Consider the following 24,444-nt stretch of genomic DNA (forward strand, 5'->3'; position numbering starts at 1 on the left):
TTTTTTTTTTTTTTTTTTTTGAGACAGAGTCTTGCTCTGTCCCCCAGACTGGAGTGCAGTTGGCATGATTTCGGCTCACTGCAAACTCTGCCTCCCAGGTTCAAGCAATTTTCCCTGGCTCAGCCTCCTGAGTAGCCGGGATCACAGGTGCCCACCACCACACCCAGCTAATTTTTGTATTTTTTAGTAGAGATGGGGTTTGCCATTTTGGTCAGGCTGGACTTGAACTCCTGACCTCAAGTGATCCACCCGTCTTGGCCTCCCAAAGTGCTGGGATTACAAGTGTGAGCCACTACACCTGGCCAGTTTTTGTACTTTTAGTAGATACAGTGTTTCACCACGTTGGACAGACTGGTCTTGAACTCCTGACCTCAGGTGATCCACCAGCCTTGGCCTCCCAAAGTGCTGGGATTACAGGCATGAACCACCGTCCCCAGCCTGAACCCCTCCTTTCAAAAAGGAAGTTTCCCTGAGAAGATCCAAGCCCTTGTAAGATGGAAGCTGACATCACTGTAATGTTCAAGGGTCACAGACATTAGGATGGGCGGTGTGATCTGAACACAGGATGATGCTGCTAGTATCAGCAAGAGGTCCCAACACCAGCCCTGCAGCTGCCAAACAATCACTGACTGAGTAGAAGGTTTTCCAGACCCCTGCAGTGTAACACCATTGTATGGTAGTCTTGATCTTCGTGGGGCCTTGTGGGACTCCAGAATGATGCTAGGGGAACCAGAGCTCAGGCCCTGGTCCACTCCTTTCCTGTGATCTCACCAATCCCATCGCTTTAAGTATATATGCAGTACACACAGGTATGACTTTCATATTTACATTTCTGGCCCAGGGCTCGCTCTCAAACCTCACACTCATATATCCAACTGCCTACTTTATATCCTCACTTGGGTGTGAACCGACATCTCAGACTCAATACATCTAAAACTGAACTCTGATGTCTCACCCTAATGCTGTTCCATTCAGCTATCCTCATCCTTCCAATTGCTCAGGCCAAAAGCCTTGGAGTCATCACTAACTTCTCTCTTCACCTACTTCCCATATAATGATCCATCAGAAAATCCAGTGGGCTCTACCTTCAAAATACATCCTTTATGGGATAACTCTTCACTTTGTCCACTGCTACCACCCTGGTTCAAGTCACCATGGCCTTCCACCTAAATCCATGCAACAACCTCCTAATCTGTCTCTCTGCTTCTCCAACTCTTTATCAATTCTCAGTACTGTGGTTAAAGTGGCCTTTCAAAATGTAAATCAGATCATATCTCTGCTTAAAACCCTAACACGGTTCCCCCTTTACTCAAAGCAAAAACCAAGTCCTTAGAATAACTCACGGGTCCTATATGCTCCACCCACTCCTCCCCTTCTCCGTATGACCTCCTCTGATATAACTCTTTCCCTTTGCTCAGTCCACACAGGCCTCCTCACTGTTCTGCAAATGTGTCAGCCATGCTTCTGACTTTGGCTGTAGCTGAATGTCCTTATGAGAGGTGAAGCCATCTGGACCGGGTCCAGTGGGGACTTGGAAAACTTTTCTGTCTGACAAGAGGATTGTAAAATGCACCAATCAGCGCTCTGTAAAACGCACCAATCGGCACCCTGTAGCTAGCAAGAGAATTATAAAATGCACCAATCAGCGCTCTGGAGCTAGCAAAGGGATTGTAAAATGCACCAATCAGCGCTCTGTAAAAACACACCGATCAGCGCTCTGTAGCTAGCAAGAGGATTGTAAAATACACCAATCAGCGCTCTGTAAAATGTACCAATCAGCACTCTGTAAAACACACCAATCAGCAGGATCCTAAAAGTAGCCAATTGCAGGGAGGATTGAAAATAGGGCATTCTGATAGGACAGAAACGGAACATGGGAGGGGATAAATAAGGCAATAAAAGTTGGCCACCCCCACCCCCAGCAGCAACAACCTGCTTGGGTCCCCATCCACGCTGTGGAAGCTTTCTTCTTTCACTCTTCACAAATCTTGCTACCACTCACTCTTTGGGTCCATGCCATCTTTAAGAGCTATAACACTCATCGCAAAGGTCCGTGGCTCCATTCTTGAAGTCAGTGAGGTCACAAACGCACCGGCAGGAACCAACTCTGGACACACTTACTTCCTTTGGCCTTTGTATCTCATGTCCTCAATGAGATCTACCCTGATGTCATGGGCTGAACGGTGCTCCCCGCAAAATTGACATGTTGAAGTACTAACCCCCCAGTATCTCAGAATGTGAGTGTATTTGGAGATAGGGTCTTTAAAAAGGGAATTAAGTTATGATGAGGTCATTCTGGTAGGCCCCAATCCAATCTGACTCTTGTTTTTAAAAGAAAAAATTACGACACACACACACACAGAGGAAAGACCATGTGGAGACATACAGGGAAGATTCATTCATATATCCAACTGCTTACTTTTCATCCTCACTTGGGTGTGAACAGACAACTCAGACTCAATGAACCTAAAACCGAGCTCTGACAAGATACAAAGACAAAACTGAGCTCTCTGCAAGCCAAGGAGAGAGGCCTTAGAAGAAACCAACCCTGACAACACCTTGATCTGGGGTTTCTACCCTCCAGAGCTGTAAAATGAGAAATGTCTGTTGTTCAGGCCACCCAGTCTGTGGTACTTTGCTACGGTAGCCCTAGCAAAGGAAAGCACCTGGCCACACTATTGATGCTGCATCTTGCCCCTTCCCTCTGGCCCGGATCCTCTTCTGCTTCTACCTCTTTTCCCATATTGCACTCAGTACCTCTCACATACTTATTTCCTTAGATATTATGTTTGTTGTTTAGAGTTCTGATCTCTCTTCTGCTCCCTTTCCACCCCATGCAAGCTCCATAAGGGCACAATCTTTCTTTCGTTTACTGATGTATCCCAAACACCTCCAACAGTGCAGGGCATAGAGCAGGTGCTCAGTAAACAGCTGATGGATGATAAGTGCTAACACTATCTCTTGTATGCGTAGGGATCACTGGATGCATTCCTTCAGAGGGAGAGCTTTGAAGGACAGGGTAAAAAATTTCACTGCGTTGACTCCAGGTTTAATAATATAATACTTGAAGGAAGAAGAAACTTTCTTAGTTTTATTCTTACTCAATTCTGCCCCATTTAATGGCCCTCCACCCCTTACTCCCAATTCTCCAGTGTTCTGTATGCAATGGCCAATAGCAGCATTTATCCATTTAGGCTGAAAACGTGGAGAACGGTCCTGGACTTCTCCCTTCCCCTGCACAAACCCCAGATCTTTCTACAGCTCTCTCTGTTCCCGATTCCATGATTCTGGCTCAGGGCCCTCACTACCAGCCTTCTTATGGGCCGCTGTAGCAGCCTCCCGCGTGGGCTTCCTGCAGCTGCGGAGGTATTTCAGATACTCTGAAGGGCCACACGTGCTCTCTCACTTCCCTAACACCCCTCCCCTTTCTCCCCGCCCCTCCACGGTTAGGCTTGTTGATCATAACACGCAGCAGCTCGCTTGCATTAGGCGCTCGCGTTATGCCTCCCCTATTGGGCAGTGCATACACTTCAAGAGGCTTGAGGGCAGGGGCCGTGTCCCTAGCGCCCGGCACAAAATGGAAGCTCCAAATTTATTTGTTGGTCGTCTCCCTTCTTGTTGCTCTGACTTTCCGCTTTGTATACGCCGGGGAACTGAGCACAAGAGGGAGGCGACGCGGTTGGTTTCGCGTTGGGGCAAAGCTCCCTCTGCTCCCTGCCGTGTTCCCCTGCCATCTCTGGCCCGCTGCACCCAGGCGCTCTCACCTTGGCCGAGACCTCCCTCCAGCTGCAGAAAGCCTCGTAGGCAGCGCGCACGGCGGCGCGGGCCTCTGACACCCCGCAATCGGCTACCATGCCCAGGGCAGCGCCGCTGGCCGGGTCTTGCACGGGGAAGGTGGCGGCGGCCGGGAGCCAACGGCCGCCCACGAAGCTGTCGGTGCGCAGCAGCGCCGCAGAGAGGCCCGCCAGGCCCCCAGCGTAGCCGCGGAGCTGGGCCGGGCCGGGCGCAGGCCCGGGGGCAGGCACCAGGCCGCCGGCGCGGGGGTGGAGGCGGCAGCCTCGAAACGTCGACCCGAGGCGACGGGCCCCGCAGCTCCGCAGCCAAAAGCAGGTCGCCATGGCCCGGGCAGCGACGGCGACACGAAACAGGCAAGCGGACGCGCGCGCACGGGAACGCAGGGGTCGCGGGGAAGCAAGAGGAGCGAGGAGGCGCCGGAGACGCGCGGGGAAAGCCGGGGAGCTGGCGGAAGGTGGCAGAGCCACAGAGCAGCGCCCTCTCTCCGCGCCTTTCTCGCTGCACCGCCGCGCCGCCCTCTGCACCTTGCCCTGAGCGCCGCACGGCTTTGCTCCTGGGGAAGGGTTGGGTTGGGGGATGGAGAAGGCTCTGGTAGATGCTCCTGCGGACTGCTGTCACCTTTTCACTTTCCGGGTGCTCATTTGTCACTAACTGCTCCTGAGCCCCCAACCGCTGCTAGAGACCCACTGTCTCCCCTTAGCATCCCCCAAATTCGGCATCCCCGGAATTTGTGCGCGGTCCATGGATGCGCTGCTGCCTGCCCTAAATGCCAAGGCCATGATCACGCTTCTTCATCATTGTAGCTCCTGAGCACGTAGGATTGATTGGGAGCGATGGTTCTCAGAGGGGTCGAAGTGTGACCCCGCGTTCTGCTGCCTGCCTGCTTTTCTGGGTGTGTGTCTAGGCATTCTCCTGCGGGCGCACCCGATAAATAACAGCGCCTTGGAAATAAACAGACTAGGATCCAAACTCAGTCTGTTGCCCACAAGCTGCGTGACCGACAGGTTAACCTTAGTCCAGTCACTTATAAAATAGAACCGTATCCACCCCATAGGTTTGTTGTGAGATAACGTAGAATGCTCATTACAGTTGCTACATTAAATTCAATAATGTTCAAAGTCATACTAGCTACCCTAGTCAAACCACTAGTAAGATTAAAGTTGGGCCACCAACTAGTAAATGGAAGCATTTGTCCAAATCGAATCAACCAAGGTATAAGTATTGAGTATACTATCCAACCAAGGTATTTGAGCAGCTTTAAACAACATTCTTCATCCGCTCAAAAATTAGACTTGGGCTTAAGACTCTGAAAGCAGCAGGGAAGCTTAAAACCTAAGGAGGATACAAGTAAAAATAGTAGGCGTATGCTGGGAATTTGTGGGTGCAAATTAAGCCCAGCCCTATGCTTTGATTTTAGGTTACTAGTCTCAACGTATCTCCCTTTCTCAACTCCTACAGCGTTGAGAGTATCTTGCTAGCTTTCACCTTTTTCTAGGATATTTGCAAAATGCTGAGGCAGTAACTTTAAATTTTGACTTTGTGTTTTGCTGAGTCAGATCCATTGAGTTTTGAGCGGGTCACATGTGGCAGAAGTGGTAACAGCAGAGTTTAATCAATTTCACGCTATTTTGTTCTGTATTTTATTGCAGGAACTGGGGAGAACCAGGGAGTCCTAATGGGGATGTCGGCCAGTAGGTATCACAGTTGGGGCTGGGAGCTGGCGTGTTTACATCTCCTGCCTGCAGAGGGAGTGTTTTGTTTGTTTGTTTTTGGTAGTGGTGGTTGTTTTTTGTTTGCGTTGTTCTTGTGAGACCGACAGACTCATTCTGTCGCCCAGGTGGAGTGCAGTGGTGCGATTTCAGCTCCCTGCAACTTCTGCCTCTCGGGTTCAAGCGATTCTCCTGCCTCAGCCTCCCGAGTAGATGGGGGCTACAGGTGTGTGTCACCAAGCCCAGCTAATTTTTGTATTTTTAGTAGAGACAGGTTTTCACCACGTTAACCAGGCTGGTCTTGAACTCCTGACCTCAAGTGATCCGCTCTCCTTGGCCTCCCAAAGTGCTGGGATTACAGGATAGCCTGGGGAAATCATTCAATTAAGGTCTCCATCAACTGAGGCCGGGAGAAGCCAAGTTAATTGTGGCTTCCTCTCTTGCTCAAAAGTTACCCTAGTCCACTTATCTTTTTAAGGTTCTATATCAAAGAGTACCTACTCCCTTTCCCAGATGACTTATCCATTAGACACAGTAGGTACATGCTGAGGGCCCATAAAACTTTTAGGAGCACTCAAAAATGTTTGATTTTTTCTAAAACCTGAAGAAGAAAATGAACTTTTAGGTGGCATATTAATATGTTAATCTTACACCAATGCAGATGTAAAATGTGATTTCTATTTGTTGTTTACTTATTTTTATGACAGGAAGTACTTCACAAGGGCAAAAGTGCCTGGAACTTAGAAAGTTCACAATGTGGCTCTTCCCTTTTCCCTCGGTTTTGTGCCCCTCTGCAAGCCCCCATTCATAGTGTAAACAATTCCCTCCTGGCTCCTGTCTTACTTCCAGCTTGTCCTGATGACTCCTAGCACCTGGCTGGGTGTCCTTACCAGGGCCTCCAAGGACAAGACCATCAGGGGAGAGGGACCTCTTCCTTCCTTTCTCCTTTGCCTGCCCTTGTCCTGGGAACCTCCACTCCCCAGTTCCCACCCTTATTCATCCTCTCCCCCATTTTCTTTTTCTTTTCTTTCTTTCTTTTTTTTGAGACAGGGTCTTACTGTGTCGCCTAGGCTGGATGGCACGATCTCAGCTCACTGCAGTGTCTGCCTCCTGGGTTCAAGTGATTCTCCTTCCTCAGCCTCTGGAGTAGCTGGGATTACAGGTGCATGCCACCATGCCTGGCTAATTTTTGTGTTTTTAGTAGAGATGGGGTTTCACCATGTTGGCCAGGCTGGTCTTGAACTCCTGACCTCAAGTGATCCGCCCACCTCAGCCTCCCAAATTGCTGGGAATACAGGCGTGAGACACCGTGCCCAGCCTCCTCTCCCCCATTTTCTAGAGTGGCCTACATAAAGCTTGAGACTCTCTGGCTCTCAAGCCTGTATTCTCCCTACTCACTCCTTAATGTAACTGTATGTTTACTTTTCACCTTGGGTCTGTATTTCCAGAAGAGTTCTAAATGCTAGAATCATGCTGTCTTGTTTATAACAAAGCCACCTATATTAGGAAAGAGGGGTGTGGAGCAGAAAGAAAATATTTCCATATGCTTATTATTTGTCAGTAATATTGTGAGCTACATTTTAACTTTCTTTAAAGTCATATCTTTGATGATTTTATTGTTAATACAAACTTAATGAAACTGCAAGCAATATTGTCACATAAAGACCATATTCATAACAATCATGCTAAGCAAAGAATTTCCTCTTTATTCATAAATATATGTCATTCTGAATCTCAAATACAGAAAAATATATAATGAGAAATTGAGACATTTGGGATTAGTATTGTTTGGTAACTGAACCCATTCCTTTTTTTTTTTTTTTTTTTTTGAGGTGGGGTTTTGCCCAGGCTGAAGTGCAGTGGTGTGATCTCAGCTCACTGCAACCTCCACTTCCCAGGTACAAGCGATCTTCCCGCCTCAGCCTCCTGAGTAGCTGGGACCGCAAGTGCATGCCACGACGCCCGGCTAATTTTTGTTTTTGTTATTTTCTTAGTAGAGATGGGATTTTGCCATGTTGCACAGGCTGGTTTTGAACTCCTGGCCTCAAGCCATCTGCCCACCTTGGCCTCCCAAAGTGCTGGGATTACAGGCATGAGCCACCACACCTGGTCTGAACCCATTTCTTTGGTGCTTTTTGGATGGGTTTTATTATATCTGGTTAGATATTGTTTCTAGGCAATATTATTTTTTTCCCCCTGGTGACCCTTTGCAACCCTCTCACTGTAACCATTGATTAACTGCTCTTGGATGTTCTGGGAGAGAATATCCAAAGTCCCAATTAATAATTGCGACTACCTCACGCAATTCTACAGCACAGGCTGTAGAAGGCCCGGAGTGAGAGGGAGGCAAACTCAAAGGCCTCTGGTCGCCAGAAGGGGTGTGGAAACCTGCACACATTGCATGGATGGTGGGGACTGGAGGAGCAGGACATGCTCTGTCGGCTCTTGGCTGCAGCTGGTTGTCGTGTCACATGGGAGTGTCATTTCATGATGCTAGTTCTTCTGTTTTTAAGAGAGCCAGAAATCTAGGTTTTTAAGTGAATTTTCTCATTTAGAAAAAGTTTATAAACTTGATTTAAGTTTATAAAACATCCTGTTAGCCAAACCAAACAGGTAGACATATGGCCTCTGGACTAATCAGGAGTAGCTGGGCCTACTGCCCTCAGGTTTGTGGGGAGCTGCGGGATTCCTTTCCTTGGGCCTGTGCAAGTGACTGTGTTAAGCTTACAGGGGAAACTCTTCGGGCAGACAACTGTCTCAAATCGTTCCACTTTCTTTTTTTCTTGTCTTTTTTTTTTTTTTTTTTTGAGACAGGGTCTTGCTCTGTCACCCAGGCTAGTGTGCAGTGGTGCAATCTCGGCTCACAGCAATCTCTGCCTCCTGGGTTCAAGAGATCCTCCCACCTCAGCCTCCCCAGTAGCTGGGACTACTGGTGTGTGCCACCACAACTGGCTAATTTTTGTATTTTTAGCAGAGAAGGGGTCTCACCATGTTGATCACGCTGGTCTCAAACTCCTGACCTCAGGTGATCCATCAGCCTCAGCCTCCCAAAGTGCTGGGATTACAGGTGTGAGCCACCACCCCTGGCCAAATCATCCCACTTTCTTTTCATCCTTTCATTTGGCTAACCTGAGAGTGAATACCATTTCCTCTCACTCTTTTAGGAGCCCATCTCTTGCTTTTAATGTAAAATATGCATAATTTGTGCTTTCAGATTACCATCAGTTTCATGAAGAGCTTAATTTTTCCCACGAATGAAGTGTAACTGGCTACCTAATGATATATCCTAAGCTTAACATTTTCTAAACCCTGTTTCTTGGCCCTAAATCTGCCCCCTTCCTTCCACCTCCCAAGTGGAATTGACATCTTTGCTTCCCCTGCAGGAATCTGACCTTGTAACAGGCTCTAGATAAGCCCTATTAGAACAGCGAGAGGTAGAGAGACCAGGAGTGGCTGCTCTTGTGTAATCACATACAAGTGTCAGCATCTGTTGCCAAATACTGACAGAGAAGCCGGTTCCAGCTGATCACCATAAAAGCTTTCCCAGCACTTGTGGCTTGGGAGGCGGAGGAAGCAGGACAGCCTGATAAATGTGTAGAAAGGATGCATGAGAGATCCACCCTTGTAAGGTGAGGTGGTCCAATATGTTGACTGTCTGCACAGGTGAGCCTTTTTATAGAAAGCAAAAAATATCTGGAGACAACCTTGCTTGCATTTCTACACAAATTTCATGTTAAAATGAAATCCAGTAAAAACCTCGGTCAGAAGATGCAGTGCTTCTGGCCTAAGGCTTTTCAGATTTCAGTTTATCCTCCCACCCCCACCCCTCAGGAGTACAGAGTTTGTTTGCTGTTCTGGTGAAGCTAAACAGTAGTTGAACAGTTGACTTCATTGGAAAACGATATTGTTTTGAAATGAGGCTTGGTTTCCCTGGTCAGTGACCTGCTTAGAGAGAAGTGGTGGGTGTGCGCCTGGATTTCGGAGTCACGGTGCTGCTGCAGCTCTGAGCATTCCCATGTCATTGGAGGAGCCTGTGGGGAATGAGAGCATGTCTGCTTTCAGGTTGTGGCCCGGCCTGCTGATGATCGTGCTGGCTTCTCTCTGCCATAGAGGTTCATCGTGTGGCCTTTCAACGCACGTAGAAATCGGTAAGTACTGGTGTCTCGTTATGTTATTGAGAGGACAGTACAACCCTCAAAGACATTAAGGAAGAGATTGAAAATCTAGCTCGTGGATTGATAGAGTTTCCCCTGGGCACTGAGCTGAGTGGCCTGAGAGCTGGGAGGAGAAGCCCGTGATTGCAATCATCCAGGGATAGGGATTGGCAGCACGGGTTCAGTTAAGGGGAAAATAAGAAAGACAGCTGATGCCCCGTTGGTCATGGGGCCCCTGCGTGTTTCTCTGGATGGGAAAATAGAGGCTTTGTAAACGAGAGGTTGCAATGCAGCAGCAGAACTGACAGAATGGGAGAGGAACAAGATGGGTGGAATATGGCAGGAATGAGAAATGTACTTTTGTTGTTTTACATGTGCAAGGACAGACATTTCCGACTATATGTAAAGAGCCATCTGTGGCCATGGGAGTGGGTCCCTGAGTCAAATTGCTATAAAAGTGTTTGGCTTCAGGAAGGTCAAGAAAGTAAGGGAGTGTGGTCATCCATATTCACGGTGCCAGTAAGATGGCAGGAGTTGGGGAGGAAAAGGGGACAGCAAGCCAGTGCCACCGACCTTAGGGGCAAGGGCAGAGTCATCCTGTATATAGGGAGATGGTACCACAAAGAGTTATTTAAAATTTTTATTTTTCTAGCTTTATTGATGTATAATTGACACAAATTGTATAAATTTAAGATACACAACATGATGTGTTGATATATGTATGCCTTGTGAAATGATTAGCACAATCAAGCTAATTAACACATGCGCCCCCCACATAGCTACTATGTTTTTTGCATATGGACTGAGAACACTTAAGATCTTTCTTAGCAAAAGGATTTGGTTCTTGTGTGAAGTGTATTTGTAACATGTTTTAGCACATGGAAAATGTGAGTCAATTTGTAATAGAATTAGCTATCATAACATTCTATAGCAATTTTCAGATTAATTTCAGATATACCTGATGTTCTGAGTTTTCTCTCTTTTTTTTTTTTTTTTTTTTTTTTTGAGACAGAGTCTCGCTCTGTCCCCCAGGCTGGACTGCAGTGGCGTGATCTCGGCTCACTGCAAGCTCATCCTCCTGAGTTCACGCCATTCTTCTGCCTCCCAAGTAGCTGGGACTATAGGCGCCCACCACCACGCCTGGCAAATTTTTTTGTATTGTTTTAGTAGAGATGGGATTTCAGGATGTTAGCCAGGATGGTCTCGATCTCCTGACCTTGTGATCTGCCTGTCTTGGCCTACCAAAGTACTGGGATTACAGGCGTGAGCCATCACGCCTAGCCTGAGTTTTCTTTAATTTAGATAAAAATTATAACATAATTTTATAGTTATACCACCTCCAGAAGTTTCAAAGAATAATAAGATTATAGGGAAAAAAATGAAAATTTGTCAGTGCTAAACAGACATATATACTGGGCTATGATGGGCAAGAAACTGTTGTCACAGAATTTGACTATCTGAAAGGACACTAGAAGTCACCAAGTCCAGTTCTTTTCTTTTACAGATGAAGAAACTGATACTAGACAGTTTTTAACTTTTTAGTGGCCTGGCCTGGAATTACATGTCCTGACAGCTGGTCTGGCGTTCTTTCCATTAAAAATGTATTGCTAGAAGGGAGTCGGGAAACAATGGAAAAGAGAGCCAGACTTAGGTTCTAATTCCAGCCATCCAGTAAAGTGGATGTGTGACTCTGAGCAATTCACTTTACCTACCTCTCAATTCTATAAAATGAGGGGGTTGAACTTCTTGAAGAATTCTAAAGTGTCTTCCAGTTCTATGTTCTGTGAAGTTGAAATTGCTAAAACTACAGAATGAGCTGATGAGGAACAAATATGAATGGAAATATTCAATTTTTTAATCCTTAGAGTTTAAAAATTTACAAGACAGATTGCATCTGAAATTTTAATAAAACCAGATAATCGCTTGCCTTTCTTCGATGAGTACCAAAGGTCCTAATTGATATTTAAAGAATAATATTTATGTGAACATAATTGAAAGCATCTCCTGAAATAGAATCTGCACGGATTCTGAGAATTTTTTTTACACAGAAGAAGACCAAAACTCCATCATTTATTTACTAATAAATTAGATGATTTTTATAAATGTTTTGGTTCACTTTTTCGTTTCTTATGAAGGGCCTGAGTGGAAGGTCAGCATTGTGTGAGTGAGTTAATTAGAAATGGCTTCATTCAGCATAAATCACTGGAATCCTATACACAGGTTATTTGGATTTGTGGGTTGTGACTTTTATGATATTAATGCTTATAATATAGTGGTGGCTATAGTTTTTTGTTATATGAATTTTTGTAATTGGAGGTGATTCACAACAGAAATAAAGTATCACCTTTGAATGTCACTTCACAGGGAATGTTAGTCCTCTTATTGGTTCTTGGGAGGTTCAGGCTGTGGGTGGGTGTGGGGTGGAGCTGGTAGTTTCCTGAGATTATTTTGTCCTTGTGGTCCAATGATGAGAAAGTTTTGAGGATCATTGGCTCAGTCCATGGGTTAGGTGTTATATTGTGTTTTGTACTTAGGTTTGTCTACTTCAGTACTGAAGCAAAGTATGATGATGACAGGTTTTTTTTTTGTTTGTTTGTTTTTGAGACAGTCTTGCTCTGTTGCCCAGGCTGGAGTGCAGTGGCGTGGTCTTGGCTCACTGCAACCTCTGCCTCCCGGGTTCAAGTGATTCCCCTGCCTCAGCCTCCCAAGTAGCTGGGATTACAGGCACGTACCACCAGGCCTGGCTAATTTTTTGTATTTTTAGTAGAAATGGGGTTTCTCCATGTTGATCAGGCTGGTCTCGAACTCCTGACCTCAGGTGATCTGCCCACCTCGGCCTCCCAAAGTGCTGGGATTACAGGTGTCAGCCACCATGCCTGGCCTGACAGTTTCTTTTTCTTGAGCTCCTTACCAAGTGTCAGCCACTGTGCTTGTCACTTAGCATTTATTATTTCAACCAACCTATATGGTGGGTATTTTTTAAACTCAATTTTCCATAGGCAGGAACTGAGGTCTAGAGAGGTTGAATAGCACTAAAGCTCATGGAGCCATTTAATAGTTAAGCAGAAACTTTAAATCACCATCTAAACTTGCTTTGTACTATAACAATAGAAATATTGCACAAATCTATACCTAATGAAAATTGCCAGCGAGTGCAAACTCGTTTCATTTCCTGCATCCTTGACAGTTACAACCACAAAATTGTATATTTTTCATTTAAAATCATCTCGCCTAAGTTATGTTTTCAGTAATAGTTGAACTTAATTGATTTATGTATTTATTTCTCTCAGGACACAGAGCTCTGGAGTTTCTTCATCTTCACAATGGGCATGTTAACTACAAAGAGGTAGAAATCTTGATTTTTCTTTTCTTCTTTGTGCATTAGTTTTCTTCTATAGGTGCCAAACAAAGATCCTAACAGATATTTAAACAGTAATTTTAAGACTTATTTTGGCTGGCCGTGGTGGCTCACACCTGTAATCCCAGCACTTTGGGAAGCCGAGGCAGGCAGATCACCTGAGGTCAGGAGTTCGGGACCACCCTGACCAACATGGAGAAACCCCCATCTCTACTAAAAATACAAAATTAGCCAGGCGTGGTGGTGCATGCCTGCAATCCCAGCTATTCGGGAGGCTGAGGCAGGAGAATCGCTTGAACCCGGGAGGTGGAGGTTGTGGTACACTCCACTGCACTCCAGCCTGGGCAACAAGAGCGAAACTCCGTCTCAAAACAAAAAAAAAGACTCATTTTTTATTTCTTTATGTTATAATGTTGTATATTATGTTATTAATGTTATAAGACATTAATATTATGGTTAAAAGCTATATGTCTCTTCCAAGTGCTAGTTGAACATTTTATATGTATCTTATATATATCACACTTAAAATTTAAACATTTTAATGGTAAGAATCATAATTTGAAAAAATACTTGAGAAATTTTTTAAATAGTACATTTTTAAAAGTTGCTAATTTTGTCTGTATCATTCCAGTATTAGTATATGTGCTGCTGAGAAGAGCACATCTTTTTTGTTTTTATTACAGAGATAGGGCTCTCACTATGTTGCCCAAGCTGGTCTTGAAATCCTGGGCTCACGCAATCCTCCCACCTTGGCCTCCCAAAGCACTGGGATTATAGGCACGAGCCACTATGCCTGGCCCATCTTTTTTGTTTTTGTTTTAAAAAGTCACACTTGAGAGAGATCATTTATTTTCCACTTCTTGTTACTGTGTGTTACATGCAAATTGCATCACCAGGAGGAGAAGGAAGTGTTTATTAAAAAATATGCCCCGAGATTCTCCGTCTAACTCCTACTATATTCTATATCCTGGTAGGACTAGCTGATGACTCACCTTTACCCATCTTCAAATGAATACATTCTGATCATATGCACTATTTGTTCTATGGCTAAGTAATACTTTGTGACAAAGATATAATTATTTCATACCTACATTCGATAAGTGGTTAGCATTCCCTTCTGACATCAGAACTGGGTCATTTGATAACAGTAAGTCTTGATAGTCCATCTGGGAAACAGGATGGTAAGATAACTGAAATTTGTTGTGTCCTCAAAATATTTTTAGTCATAAGATTCAGCTTCTTCCCTCGCCAACTTAACAGGCTGAATGAGGAAAAACAGCATTTATATCTGATAGTCATCTTCAGTGACCTTGATGGCGAGTAGGCAGGAAAGAGGAGTGGAAATGAGAATCCACCTAATTCATCACATGAACAATCAATCCAGAGTGTGTGCAGAGTGATTTCTAGTAGAGGTATTCTACCAGGTATTCTAGTAGAGGTATTATTAATTTAAAACATGTTAAATGAACACAGACACTCCCTTTCAGGATGCATTCTAATCCAAATACTAATGTCATCCTCAGAAATAGGCCAGGCATGATGGTTTACACCTGTGATCCCAGCACTTTGGGAGGCCAACGCCGGTCGATCACTTGAGGTCAGGACTTTGAGATCAACCTGGCCAACATGATGAAACCCCATCTTCACTAAAAATATAAAAATTAGCTGGCCATAGTAGCAGACACCTATAGTCTAGTCCCAGCTACTTGGGAGGCTGAGGCAGGGAATCATTTGAACCTGGAAGGTGGAGTCTGAAGTGAGCTGAGATAACACCACTGCACTCCAGCCTAGGTGACAGAGCAAGCCTCCGTCTCAAACAAAACAAAACAAAAACACAAAAACAAAACAAAACAAAAGCAGCCCCTGAATGCATTGATTTTTTGAAGGATTTTTTTTTGTGTGTGTGTGTCTCCATCTCCTTAAGTTCTGCTCTGATCTTAGTTATTTCTTGTCTTCTGCTAGCTTTTGAATTTGTTTGCTCTTGCTTCTCTAGTTCTTTTCATTGTGATGTTAGCGTGTCGATTTTAGATCTTTCCTGCTTTCTCTTGTGGGCCCTTAGTGCTATAAATTTCCCTCCACACACTGCTTTAAATGTGTCCCAGAGATTCTGATACGTTGTGTCTTTGTTCTCATTGGTTTTAAAGAACATTTTTATTTCTGCCTGTATTTCGCTGTTTACCCAGTAGTCATTCAGGAGCAGGTTTTTCAGTTTCTAGGTAGTGTGGTTTTGAGTGAGTTTCTTAATCCTGAGTTCTAATTTGATTGCACTATGGTCTGAGTGACTGTTATGATTTCCATTCTTTTGCATTTGCTGGGGAATGTTTTACTTCCAATTATGTGGTCAGTTTTAGAATAAGCGTGATGTGGTGCTGAGAAGAATGTATATTCTGTTGATTTGGGATGGAGAGTTCTGTAGATGTCTATTAGGTCCGCTTGGTCCAGAGCTGAGTTCAAGTCCTGGATATCCTTGTTAATTTCCTGTCTCCTTGATCTGTCTAATATTGATAGTGGGGTGTTAAAGTCTCCCACTATTATCGTGTGGGAGTCTAAGTCTCTTTGTAGGTCTCTAAGAACTTGCTTTACGAATTGGGTGCTTCTGTACTGTGTGCATATATATTTAGGATAGTTAGCTCTTCTTGTTGCATTGATCCCTTCACCATTATGTAATGCCCTTCTTTGTCTCTTCTGATCTTTGTTGGTTTAAAGTCTGTTTTATCAGAGACCAGGATTACAACTCCCACCTTTTTTTTTTTTTTTTTTGCTTTCTACTTGCTTGGTAAATATTCCTCCATCCCTTTATTTTCAGCTTATGTGTGTCTTTGCACGTGAGGGTGGGTCTCCTGAATACAGTGCACCGATGGGTCTTGATTCTTTATCCAATTTGCCAGTCTATGTCTTTTAATTGGAGCATTTAGCCCATTTACATTTAAGGTTAATATTGTTATGTGTGAATTTGATCCTGTCATTATGATGCTAGCTGGTTATTTTGCCAGTTCATTGATGCAGTTTCTTTGTGGTGTCAATGGTCTTTACAATTCAGCGTGTTTTTGCAGTGGCTGGTACTGGTTCTTCCTTTCCATGTTTAGTGCTTCCTTCAGGAGCTCTTGTAAGGCAGGCCTGGTGGTGACAGAATCTCTCAGCATTTGCTTGTGTATAAAGGATTTTATTTCTCCTTCACTTATGAAACTTAGTCTGGCTGGATATGAAATTCTGTGTTGAAAATTCTTTAAGAATGTTGAATATTGTACCCCATTCTCTTCTGGCTTGTAGGGTCTCTGCAGAGAGATCTGCTATTAGTTTGATCGGCTTCCCTTTGTGGGTAGCCTGACCTTTCTCTCTGGCTGCCCTTAACATTTTTTCCTTCATTTCAACCTTGGTGAGTCTGACGATTATGTGTCTTGGGGTTGCTCTTCTCGAGGAGTATCTTTGTGGTGTTCTCTGTATTTCCTGAATTTGAATATTGGCCTATCTTGCTCGGTTGGGGAAGTTCTCCTGCATGATATCCTGCAGAGTGTTTTCCAACTTGGATCCATTCTCCCCATCACTTTCAGGTACACCAGTGAAACGTAGGTTTGGTCTTTTCACATAGTCCCATATTACTTGGAGGCTTTGCTTGTTCCTTTTCAGTCTTTTTACTCTAATCTTGTCTTCTTGATTTATTTCATTAAGTTGATCTTCAATCTCTGATATCCTTTCTTGTGCTTGATGGATTCAGCTATCGATATTTGTGTATGCTTCACGAAGTTCTCATGCTGTTTTTCATCTCCATCAGGTCATTTATGTTCTTCTCTAAATTGCTTATTCTAGTTAGCAATTCCTCTAACCTTTTTTTCAAGGTTCTTAGCTTCCTTGCATTGGGTTAGAGCATGCTCCTTTAGCTCTGAGGAGTTTGTTATTACCCACCTTCTGAAGCCTACTTCTGTCTGTTCATCAAACTCATTCTCCATCCAGTTTTGTTCCCTTGCTGGCAAGGAGTTGTGTTCCTTTGGAGAAGAGGCATTCTGGTTTTTGGAATTTTCAGGCTTTTTGTGCTGGTTTCTCCCCATCTTTGTGGATTTATCTACCTTTGGTCTTTGATGTCGGTGACCTCGGATGGTGTCTCTCTCTAACAGTCAGGCCCCTCTGCTGCAGGTCTGCTGGAGGTCCACTCCAGACCCTGTTTGCGTTGGTATCACCAGTGGAGGCTGCAGAACAGCAAAGATTGCTGCCTGTTCTTTCCTCTGGAAACTTCGTCCCAGAGGGGCAACTGCCAGATGTCAGTCAGACCTCTCCTGTATGAGGTTTCTGTTGGCCCCTACTGGGAGGTGTCTTCCAGTCAGGATACACGGCGGTCAGGATCCCACTAGAGGAGACAGTCTGACCCTTAGCAGAGCTTGAACGCTGTGCTGGGAGGTCTGCTGCTCTCTTCAGAGCAGTCAGGTAGGGACGTTTAAGTCTGCTGAAGCTGTGCCCATAGCTACCCCTTCCCCCAGGTGCTCTGTCCCCAGGGATATGGAGGTTTTCTCTATAAGTCCCTGGCTGGGACTGCTGCCTTTTTTTCAGAGATGTCCTGTCCAGAGAGTGGTCTTGCCCTGTTACCCAGGCTGGAGTGCAGTGGCATGAACTCGGCTGACTGCAACTTCCACCTCCTGGGTTCAAGCGATCCTCCCACCTCAGCCTCCTGAGTAGCTGGGACCACAGGTGCATGCCACCACACCCAGCTAATTTTTTGTATTTTTGTTAGGAATGAGGTTTCAGCTTGTTTCCCAGGCTGTTTCGAACTCCTGAGCTCAAGTGATTCGCCCACTGCAGACTCCCAGAGTGCTGGGATTACAGATGTGAGCCAGAGACACTGCACCTGGCCTTTATTCACTTTCATTTTTGTCAATTTGGTAGGTGGAAAATGGCTTTTGTTTTAGGTTTAATTGGCATTCTTTTTTTTCTTTTTTGAGACAGCGTCTGGCTCTGTCACCCAGGCTAGAGTGCAGTGGCATGATCTCAACTCACTGTAACTTCCACCTCCCAGGTTCAAGCAATCCTCTCAACTCAGCCTCCCAAGTAACTGGGACTACAGACACACACCACCACACCAGGCTAATTTTTGTATTTTTTATGCATCAATTTTTCTGTTATGGTTTCTACTTGTAAATTATGCTTAGAAAAATTATTCCCACTTCATGGTTGTATAATTATTCACTTAAATTTTATCCTGTTAATTTTATGGCTTCATTTTTGACATTTAACCTTATAATTCATCTTGTATTTGGGTATAAAACTTGACAGGGATCCAGTGACTTGTCATCATTGGTAATATTAATTTCAAGTCAGTGTCAAGGGCAGTGGTCCCCAAGTTTTTTGACACAAGGGACTGGTTTCATGGAAGACAATCTTTCTATGGATGGGGTGAGGGTGGGGTGTAGATGGGTTCAGAATGAAACTGTTTCACCTCAGATCATCAGGCATTAGATTATCCTAAGGAGCGTGCAACCTAGATCCCTAGCATGTGCAGTTCCCAGTATGATTCACACTTCTCTGAGAATCTAATGCCACTGCTGCTGTGACAGGTGGTGGAGCTCAGGAGGCAATGCTTGCTTGCCCACTGCTCACCTCTCGCTGTGTGGCCCCATTCCTAAAAGGTCACAGACTGGTACCAGTTCATGGCCTGGGGGCTGGGGACCCCTGATGTAGGGTAAACATGGATTTGCCCATGCAATGATGGTATACTCATCGTTATGGGGTTGTGACATCACCATTTGTTGACTACTCCATCCATTATTCATCTGTTAGACATTAAGTTATATGTGTGCTTGGCCAGGCGCGGTGGCTCACGCCTGTAATCCCAGCACTTTGGGAGGCCGAGGTGGGCAGATCACGAGGTCAGGATGATCATTTTTTTTAGTCTTTTTTTTTTTTTAGTCTTCCCAAAACACAAAGGACGTCATCTTACACTAAAGCACAGGTAGCAGCTATAAACTGATATGTACATATGTGCGCATGTGTGTGTATTTTTGTCTTTTCATTGTGAATCATCAAAAATTTTATAAAAACCAGCTCTGGGCCAGGCATGGTGGCTTATGTCTGCAATCCCAGCACTTTGGGAGGCTGAGACGGGTGGATCCCTTGAGGTCAGGAGTTCGAGACTAGCCTGACCAACATGGCAAAACCCCATCTCTGCTAAAAATACAAAAACTAGCCAGGCATAGTGGTACATGCCTATAATCTCAGCTACTCAGGAGGCTGAGGCAGGAGGATCACTTGAACCTGCCAGGTTGCAGTGAGCCGAGATTGCGCCATTGCACTCCGACATTGCCTAGGTGACAAGAGCAAAACTCCATCTCAAAAAAAAAAAACAAAACAGCAACAAAAACAACAGCTCTGGGTCAGTAAAACAATCTTAAGGTCTCAGGGAAATCCTGCTTTACTGGGTTGGCTGAGAAAATGAAAGAAAATGAAGTTTAAATAAGTGATTTCTGCTATTTCTTAATTAGCCTCTCTGTGTTCGGTAGGGAAGAATCTGAAGTTATATATTGTTGTGTGTTGTCTTGGATTATGTGTGAATTTTAATCATTTATTTACTTTATGCCTGCTTTCCTTTCTTCCTTTTTCCTTTTCATTCCACCTATAGCCCCATAGTTCTAGTATCTCATCACGGGAAATTGGTGGGGCCTGCACTCCCCAGGCTGTTGACTGCTGCCCCCTAATCTCTGTATTTTCCTGCTCTGCAGCTGTTACTAGAACACCAGGATGCATATCAGGCTGGAACCGTGTTTCCTGATTGTTTCTACCCTAGCATCTGCAAAGGAGGTAAGATGAAAGTTTGCAGACTGAATGAAGTCACCTTTACTTGGTTAATAGGAATAGCTATGACTTTAAAAATATATATGTATGTGTACTATATATTTTTAATTGTACAGTGTATTTTCCATTATTCTTGAGAACAATTTGTTTCCCAATAATATTGTTGGTTAATGACTTAGTTTACATAGTTGTATTTTCCATTTAGCTAAAACTGACCTGGTTAAGCATAGAAATTCTGAAAACTTTATTTTTTGGTGAAAACCTAAGTGGCACGGCAGAAGACATTTTGCAAGAGATCAAAAGGTCTAGAGTTTGTGTTTCTTCCATATTAGCATGTGACCTTAAAAAAGTCACTTATGCACAGAATCTCAATTTTCATGTGTTGGTGAAGATAATGCCTGCCCTGTCTCTTTACTGGATTGTCCTTGGCATTAATGCACAATATTTTGTCAAATGCTATGCAAATCTCAGAGACTTATCTGTAAGAGTTAAAGAGGAAAGAAACATGAAAAGCAGCCTAACAGTCAAAGATTTATTTTGGAGAAATAAACCTGAGAGGGGCTTCTGGCCGATTTCAGTCAGGAGCACTGTCTCTTACAGACTAAGAGTATTTATTTGTGAGAGAGCTTGGAATGTTTCTCTCTGGGGGAGAAGTTTATTGTGGGGTTGGAATGTCTCTAGTTGGAGGGGAGGTTATCTTGGGGCTGACATCTCTCCATCTGAAGGGGAGGTTATCTTGGGGCTGGCACATCTCTGGTTGGGAAGAGGTTTGAAATGTTTCTGATTGGAGATGTTATTTGTGGTTTATGGTTATGCTGACTCCACCCATTAGGCTGATGCCCTTTGGATTCAGGCAATTTTTGGTCAAGGTGGACTTAAAATGGCAGTTGTTGTCCAAGATGGCAGTGCTTCTGCTCTGTCATTATCAGTAAACTAGTCTCATGGGTTGTATCAGTCAGACACCCACCAGGACCCAGAAGTCACACTCAAACTGAGTAATTGGAGAGGAGTTTAGTAAGGGTACCATTTTCAAAGATGTGGACAGGAGGCGAGGAATTACAAAAGATAGTTCAGGGGAGGAAGAGATTATAGGAACCGTGGAGAGAGAGAGAGCTGCATGAAGAGGACAACTTGATGAGAGCTGGACCTTCAGCTACGGGGCACAGCCAGCCCACTGTGACCCCACAGAAGGGGAGCTGGGAGAATACATACCCCAACTTCTGTGCTTTCTTTTTCTCTGATCTGTCAGTTCTCTTTATTGGCCAAACCCAACCCAACCAAAGCCAGAGGACCACGGAGCCAGTTGAAGCAGGTGACCTCAGAGTCACCCTACAGGGACCACGAAGCCAGTTGAAGCAGGTGACCTCAGAGTCACCCTACAGGGTACAGAAGGATGGGGAGTGGATCTGGAAGGACAAATGGAGGCCTCCAGCACACTGGGTCCTTGTATAAACTGCTTCTGAGGTCTTGGGGGTCATCTGCTATTATCCCATTCCTTTAATTCAGTGATGTCTTTGGGACTGAAATGAACTATTTGGGGCTTCTCATTCCTGTAGTTAGAATCCCAGACAGTTAAGCTTTTGTGTTTCTCATATTTATAAGTTTTGTTCTGTTTCCCTCTTAGTCTGTTAACTATCATTTTTCAATCCTATTATTTTGCCTGCATGTTATAATTCTCCTTTCTAACCTGTTATTTCTAATTCAGTACATCCCAAACTGTATTCATGGGAGCTCTACTGTCCCTTGATAACTTCTACAAAAAAGAAAAAGAAGAAAGGATATTTTTGTCCATTCAATTTGAGAAACATTGCTTATTGTACACCATTTTTAGAGACAGACAAAACCCACACTAGCCAAGGTTCTGAGGAGAGTGGAAAAGGAATGTAAACTATTTAGCATTTTCCATTGTTTTCTACAGCAATAAATACTCTTTTGTGAGGAAAAGATTGGGAGTGGTATATGACTAGTTACAGGGAATTTGTATAGAAATTCCACTTAGGTTTTTATGCATTTTTCCACATCTTACCTTGTCTTATACATACCTAATTCAACTGTAGTTTTGCTTTTCTTCTTTGGCAATTCACTTTTATTGCATCTTTCAGAAGCACTTAGCTTTCTTAGATACTTAATTGCCAAAGAAGAAACACCTTTTTTTTTAAAGTTATTGTAATATTTTTTAGAGACAGGGTCTTGCTCTGTTGCCCAGGCTGGGGCGCAGTGGTGCAATCACAGCTCGTTACAGCCTCAAACTCCTGGCCTCAAGCGACCCTCCTGCCTCAGCCTTCTGAATAGCTGAGACTAAAGGTGTGTACCACCATACCTGGCTAATTTTTTATTTTATTTTTTAATTTTTGTAGAGATGGGGTCTTGCTATGTTGCCCAGGCTAGTCTCAAACTCCTGGCCTCAAGGGGTCGTCCCACTTCAGCCTCCCAAAGTGCTGGAATTACAGGTGTGCACTACTGCACCCAGCAAAACTCTTCATTTGTATTAGTTTACCTAATATTGAATTAGCTTTAATAATTACAGTAACAAGAACATCTGGTTTAAACAGGATTAGAGTGGGTCTGATTGACCATTTGTGAGCTATGGTATAGACAGGTAGGTTCAAGTCTCTGGGCAGTGGCTTGCCAGCTGTCAGCATCCAGCACGCCCTGGGGGACTTTCTTTTGCTTCCAGTTTGTAGGATTTACAGAGGGATCAGAAAGCTTCAGTTAATCTGGCAATTCGTTTAAGTTGAAGTTGTTCAAAAGAGCTACTGCTATATTTAATTCTGGAGTTTTACTGTATTCTGGAGACAAGAATTGTTTAAAGCTTTATCTCTAGGAAAACTGTGGGAGCAAATCAAATGTCTTGGTTCTAACTTCTTTGAAAATCATTTTTTAAAAAACGAATGATTTAAAATTGGTTCAGCAATTTTTACTTTAGGAATGGCATAGAAAAATTGAACTGAGGGATCCGAACTCTGCAGTTTTGCTTTTAGTTACCCTCGTAACATTTGGCACTCCATGAGGCATTCGTGGCTCTTGGAGGTTTAGCACAGAGGCCAGTTCTGTCTTTCCTACCCCTCTTGTGGGAATAAAGAGCTACATGGGACACCCACTGGCCCACTCAAACGATGCTTGCATAAAATGCTCACTGGGGCTTGTGCCATTTTATAACAATTATTATAAAATCAAATGCTTGAAAGCATATGAAATACCTGCTTTTATTTCTGTACTCTTAAGGAGGGTGACTGTAATAGACAAGGAAGATATTTTTAAAACCCCAACGAATAAACAAAACCAAACTACAGCTTGTTTCCTTAGCTTTAGGGCACAGAAATGGAAACATTTCCAGCCTCTATTCTAACCAGGTAGCCAGGCTTGTGATACTGTGAGCCAGTTCAGGCTTCCGTCCCTCTTACTGTAGGGCTCTTTTTAGTCATCAGGCAGACAGTACCATGCCTGTTCCAAAATCTCAGCTGGCTCTTCTGTTTTGGAGGCTTCTTTTGAATGTTGACAGAAGAAACTGAGGGGCATGGAGGGAAAGAGGAGAAGGGACACAGCAGTGCAGCGGGTGGTGGTGGAAGATTTGATTGGGACTCTCCAACTTTTAAGAGAGAATCCAGAGCCCTCCTTTTGTTTTGTCAGGAAAATTCCATGATGTGTCTGAGAGCACTCACTGGACTCCGTTTCTTAACGCAAGCATTCATTATATCCGAGAGAACTATCCCCTTCCTTGGGAGAAGGTAGGCATGGCCCTCTAATCCTTAAAATATTTAGCACCAAACCTGCCATGTACTGTTTTTGCACCTGCATTGACCCCATTCATACCACTCTGTAAGGGCTGCCCACCATTCTACCTTCAGTGTCATGCACATTACTTGGACATAGTAGATGGCTAGATAATACTTGAATTACTTATAAACACAGCTTGGGATATATCACTTCATCATTTTGCTCCAATAGTGATTAATCTTAAAGCGCTTCCAACACATCATAAAACGTTTCCAAAAGTCCTTATGATTTCGTGTGTGTGTGTGTGGGTTTTTTTGTTTGTTTGTTTTTGTTTTTTTCAGACAGAGTCTCGCTCTGTTGCCCAGTCTGGAGTGCAGTGGCGTAATCTCGGCTCACTGCAAGCTCCACCTCCCAGGTTCATGTCATTCTCCTGCCTCAGCCTCCTGAGTAGCTGGGACTACAGGCGCCCAGCAGCACGCCCAGCTAATATTTTTTGTGTGTGTGTTTTCAGTAGAGACGGGGTTTCACCATGTTAGCCAGGATGGTCTCGATATCCTGACCTCGTGATCCACCCGCATTGGCCTCCCAAAGTGCTGAGATTACAGGCGTGAGCCACTGCGCCCAGCCTGTGTGTGGTTTTTTATTTTTGAGACAGAGTCTTGCTCTGTCGCCTAGGCTGGAGTGCAGTGCCGCAATTTCAGCTCACTGCAACCTCCGCCTCCTAGGTTCAAGTAATTCTTGTGTCTCAACCTCCTGAGTAGCTGGGATTACAGTCATGAGCCACTGCACCTGGTCTCTTACATGGTTTTTAATAACTAGAAACTGCAATGTACTTGCCTTAAATTTTTTGTTAAGTCTCAATAACATAAATGAATTTCTATTTATTAAAACTTTTAATAGGATTGTTATTATAAAATCACCCAAACACACATGA

At 44.1% G+C, this 24,444-nt stretch overlaps 2 protein-coding genes across 2 annotated transcripts in view; one reads left to right on the forward strand and one right to left on the reverse strand.

The window, feature by feature from the left end:
* The window catches only part of ALDH5A1 (aldehyde dehydrogenase 5 family member A1), a 38,355-nt gene extending 34,046 nt beyond the window's left edge, over positions 1-4,309 (reverse strand). The window contains exon 1 of the mRNA XM_023209752.1: positions 3,765-4,309. Coding sequence (XP_023065520.1) covers positions 3,765-4,118 — 354 coding nt within the window. The 5' untranslated portion in view covers positions 4,119-4,309. The remainder of the gene's footprint in view (positions 1-3,764) is intronic.
* Positions 4,310-9,447: 5,138 nt separating this feature from the next.
* GPLD1 (glycosylphosphatidylinositol specific phospholipase D1) overlaps positions 9,448-24,444 on the forward strand; it is a 62,834-nt gene continuing 47,837 nt past the window's right edge. Inside the window, exons 1-4 of the mRNA XM_023209753.3 lie at positions 9,448-9,652; positions 12,949-13,004; positions 19,721-19,799; positions 23,424-23,521. Of these exons, the coding sequence (XP_023065521.1) occupies positions 9,520-9,652; positions 12,949-13,004; positions 19,721-19,799; positions 23,424-23,521 (366 nt within the window). The 5' untranslated portion in view covers positions 9,448-9,519. The remainder of the gene's footprint in view (positions 9,653-12,948; positions 13,005-19,720; positions 19,800-23,423; positions 23,522-24,444) is intronic.

Source organism: Piliocolobus tephrosceles, chromosome 5 (assembly GCF_002776525.5).
Source record: "Piliocolobus tephrosceles isolate RC106 chromosome 5, ASM277652v3, whole genome shotgun sequence".
Taxonomy (NCBI): Eukaryota; Metazoa; Chordata; class Mammalia; order Primates; family Cercopithecidae; genus Piliocolobus; species Piliocolobus tephrosceles.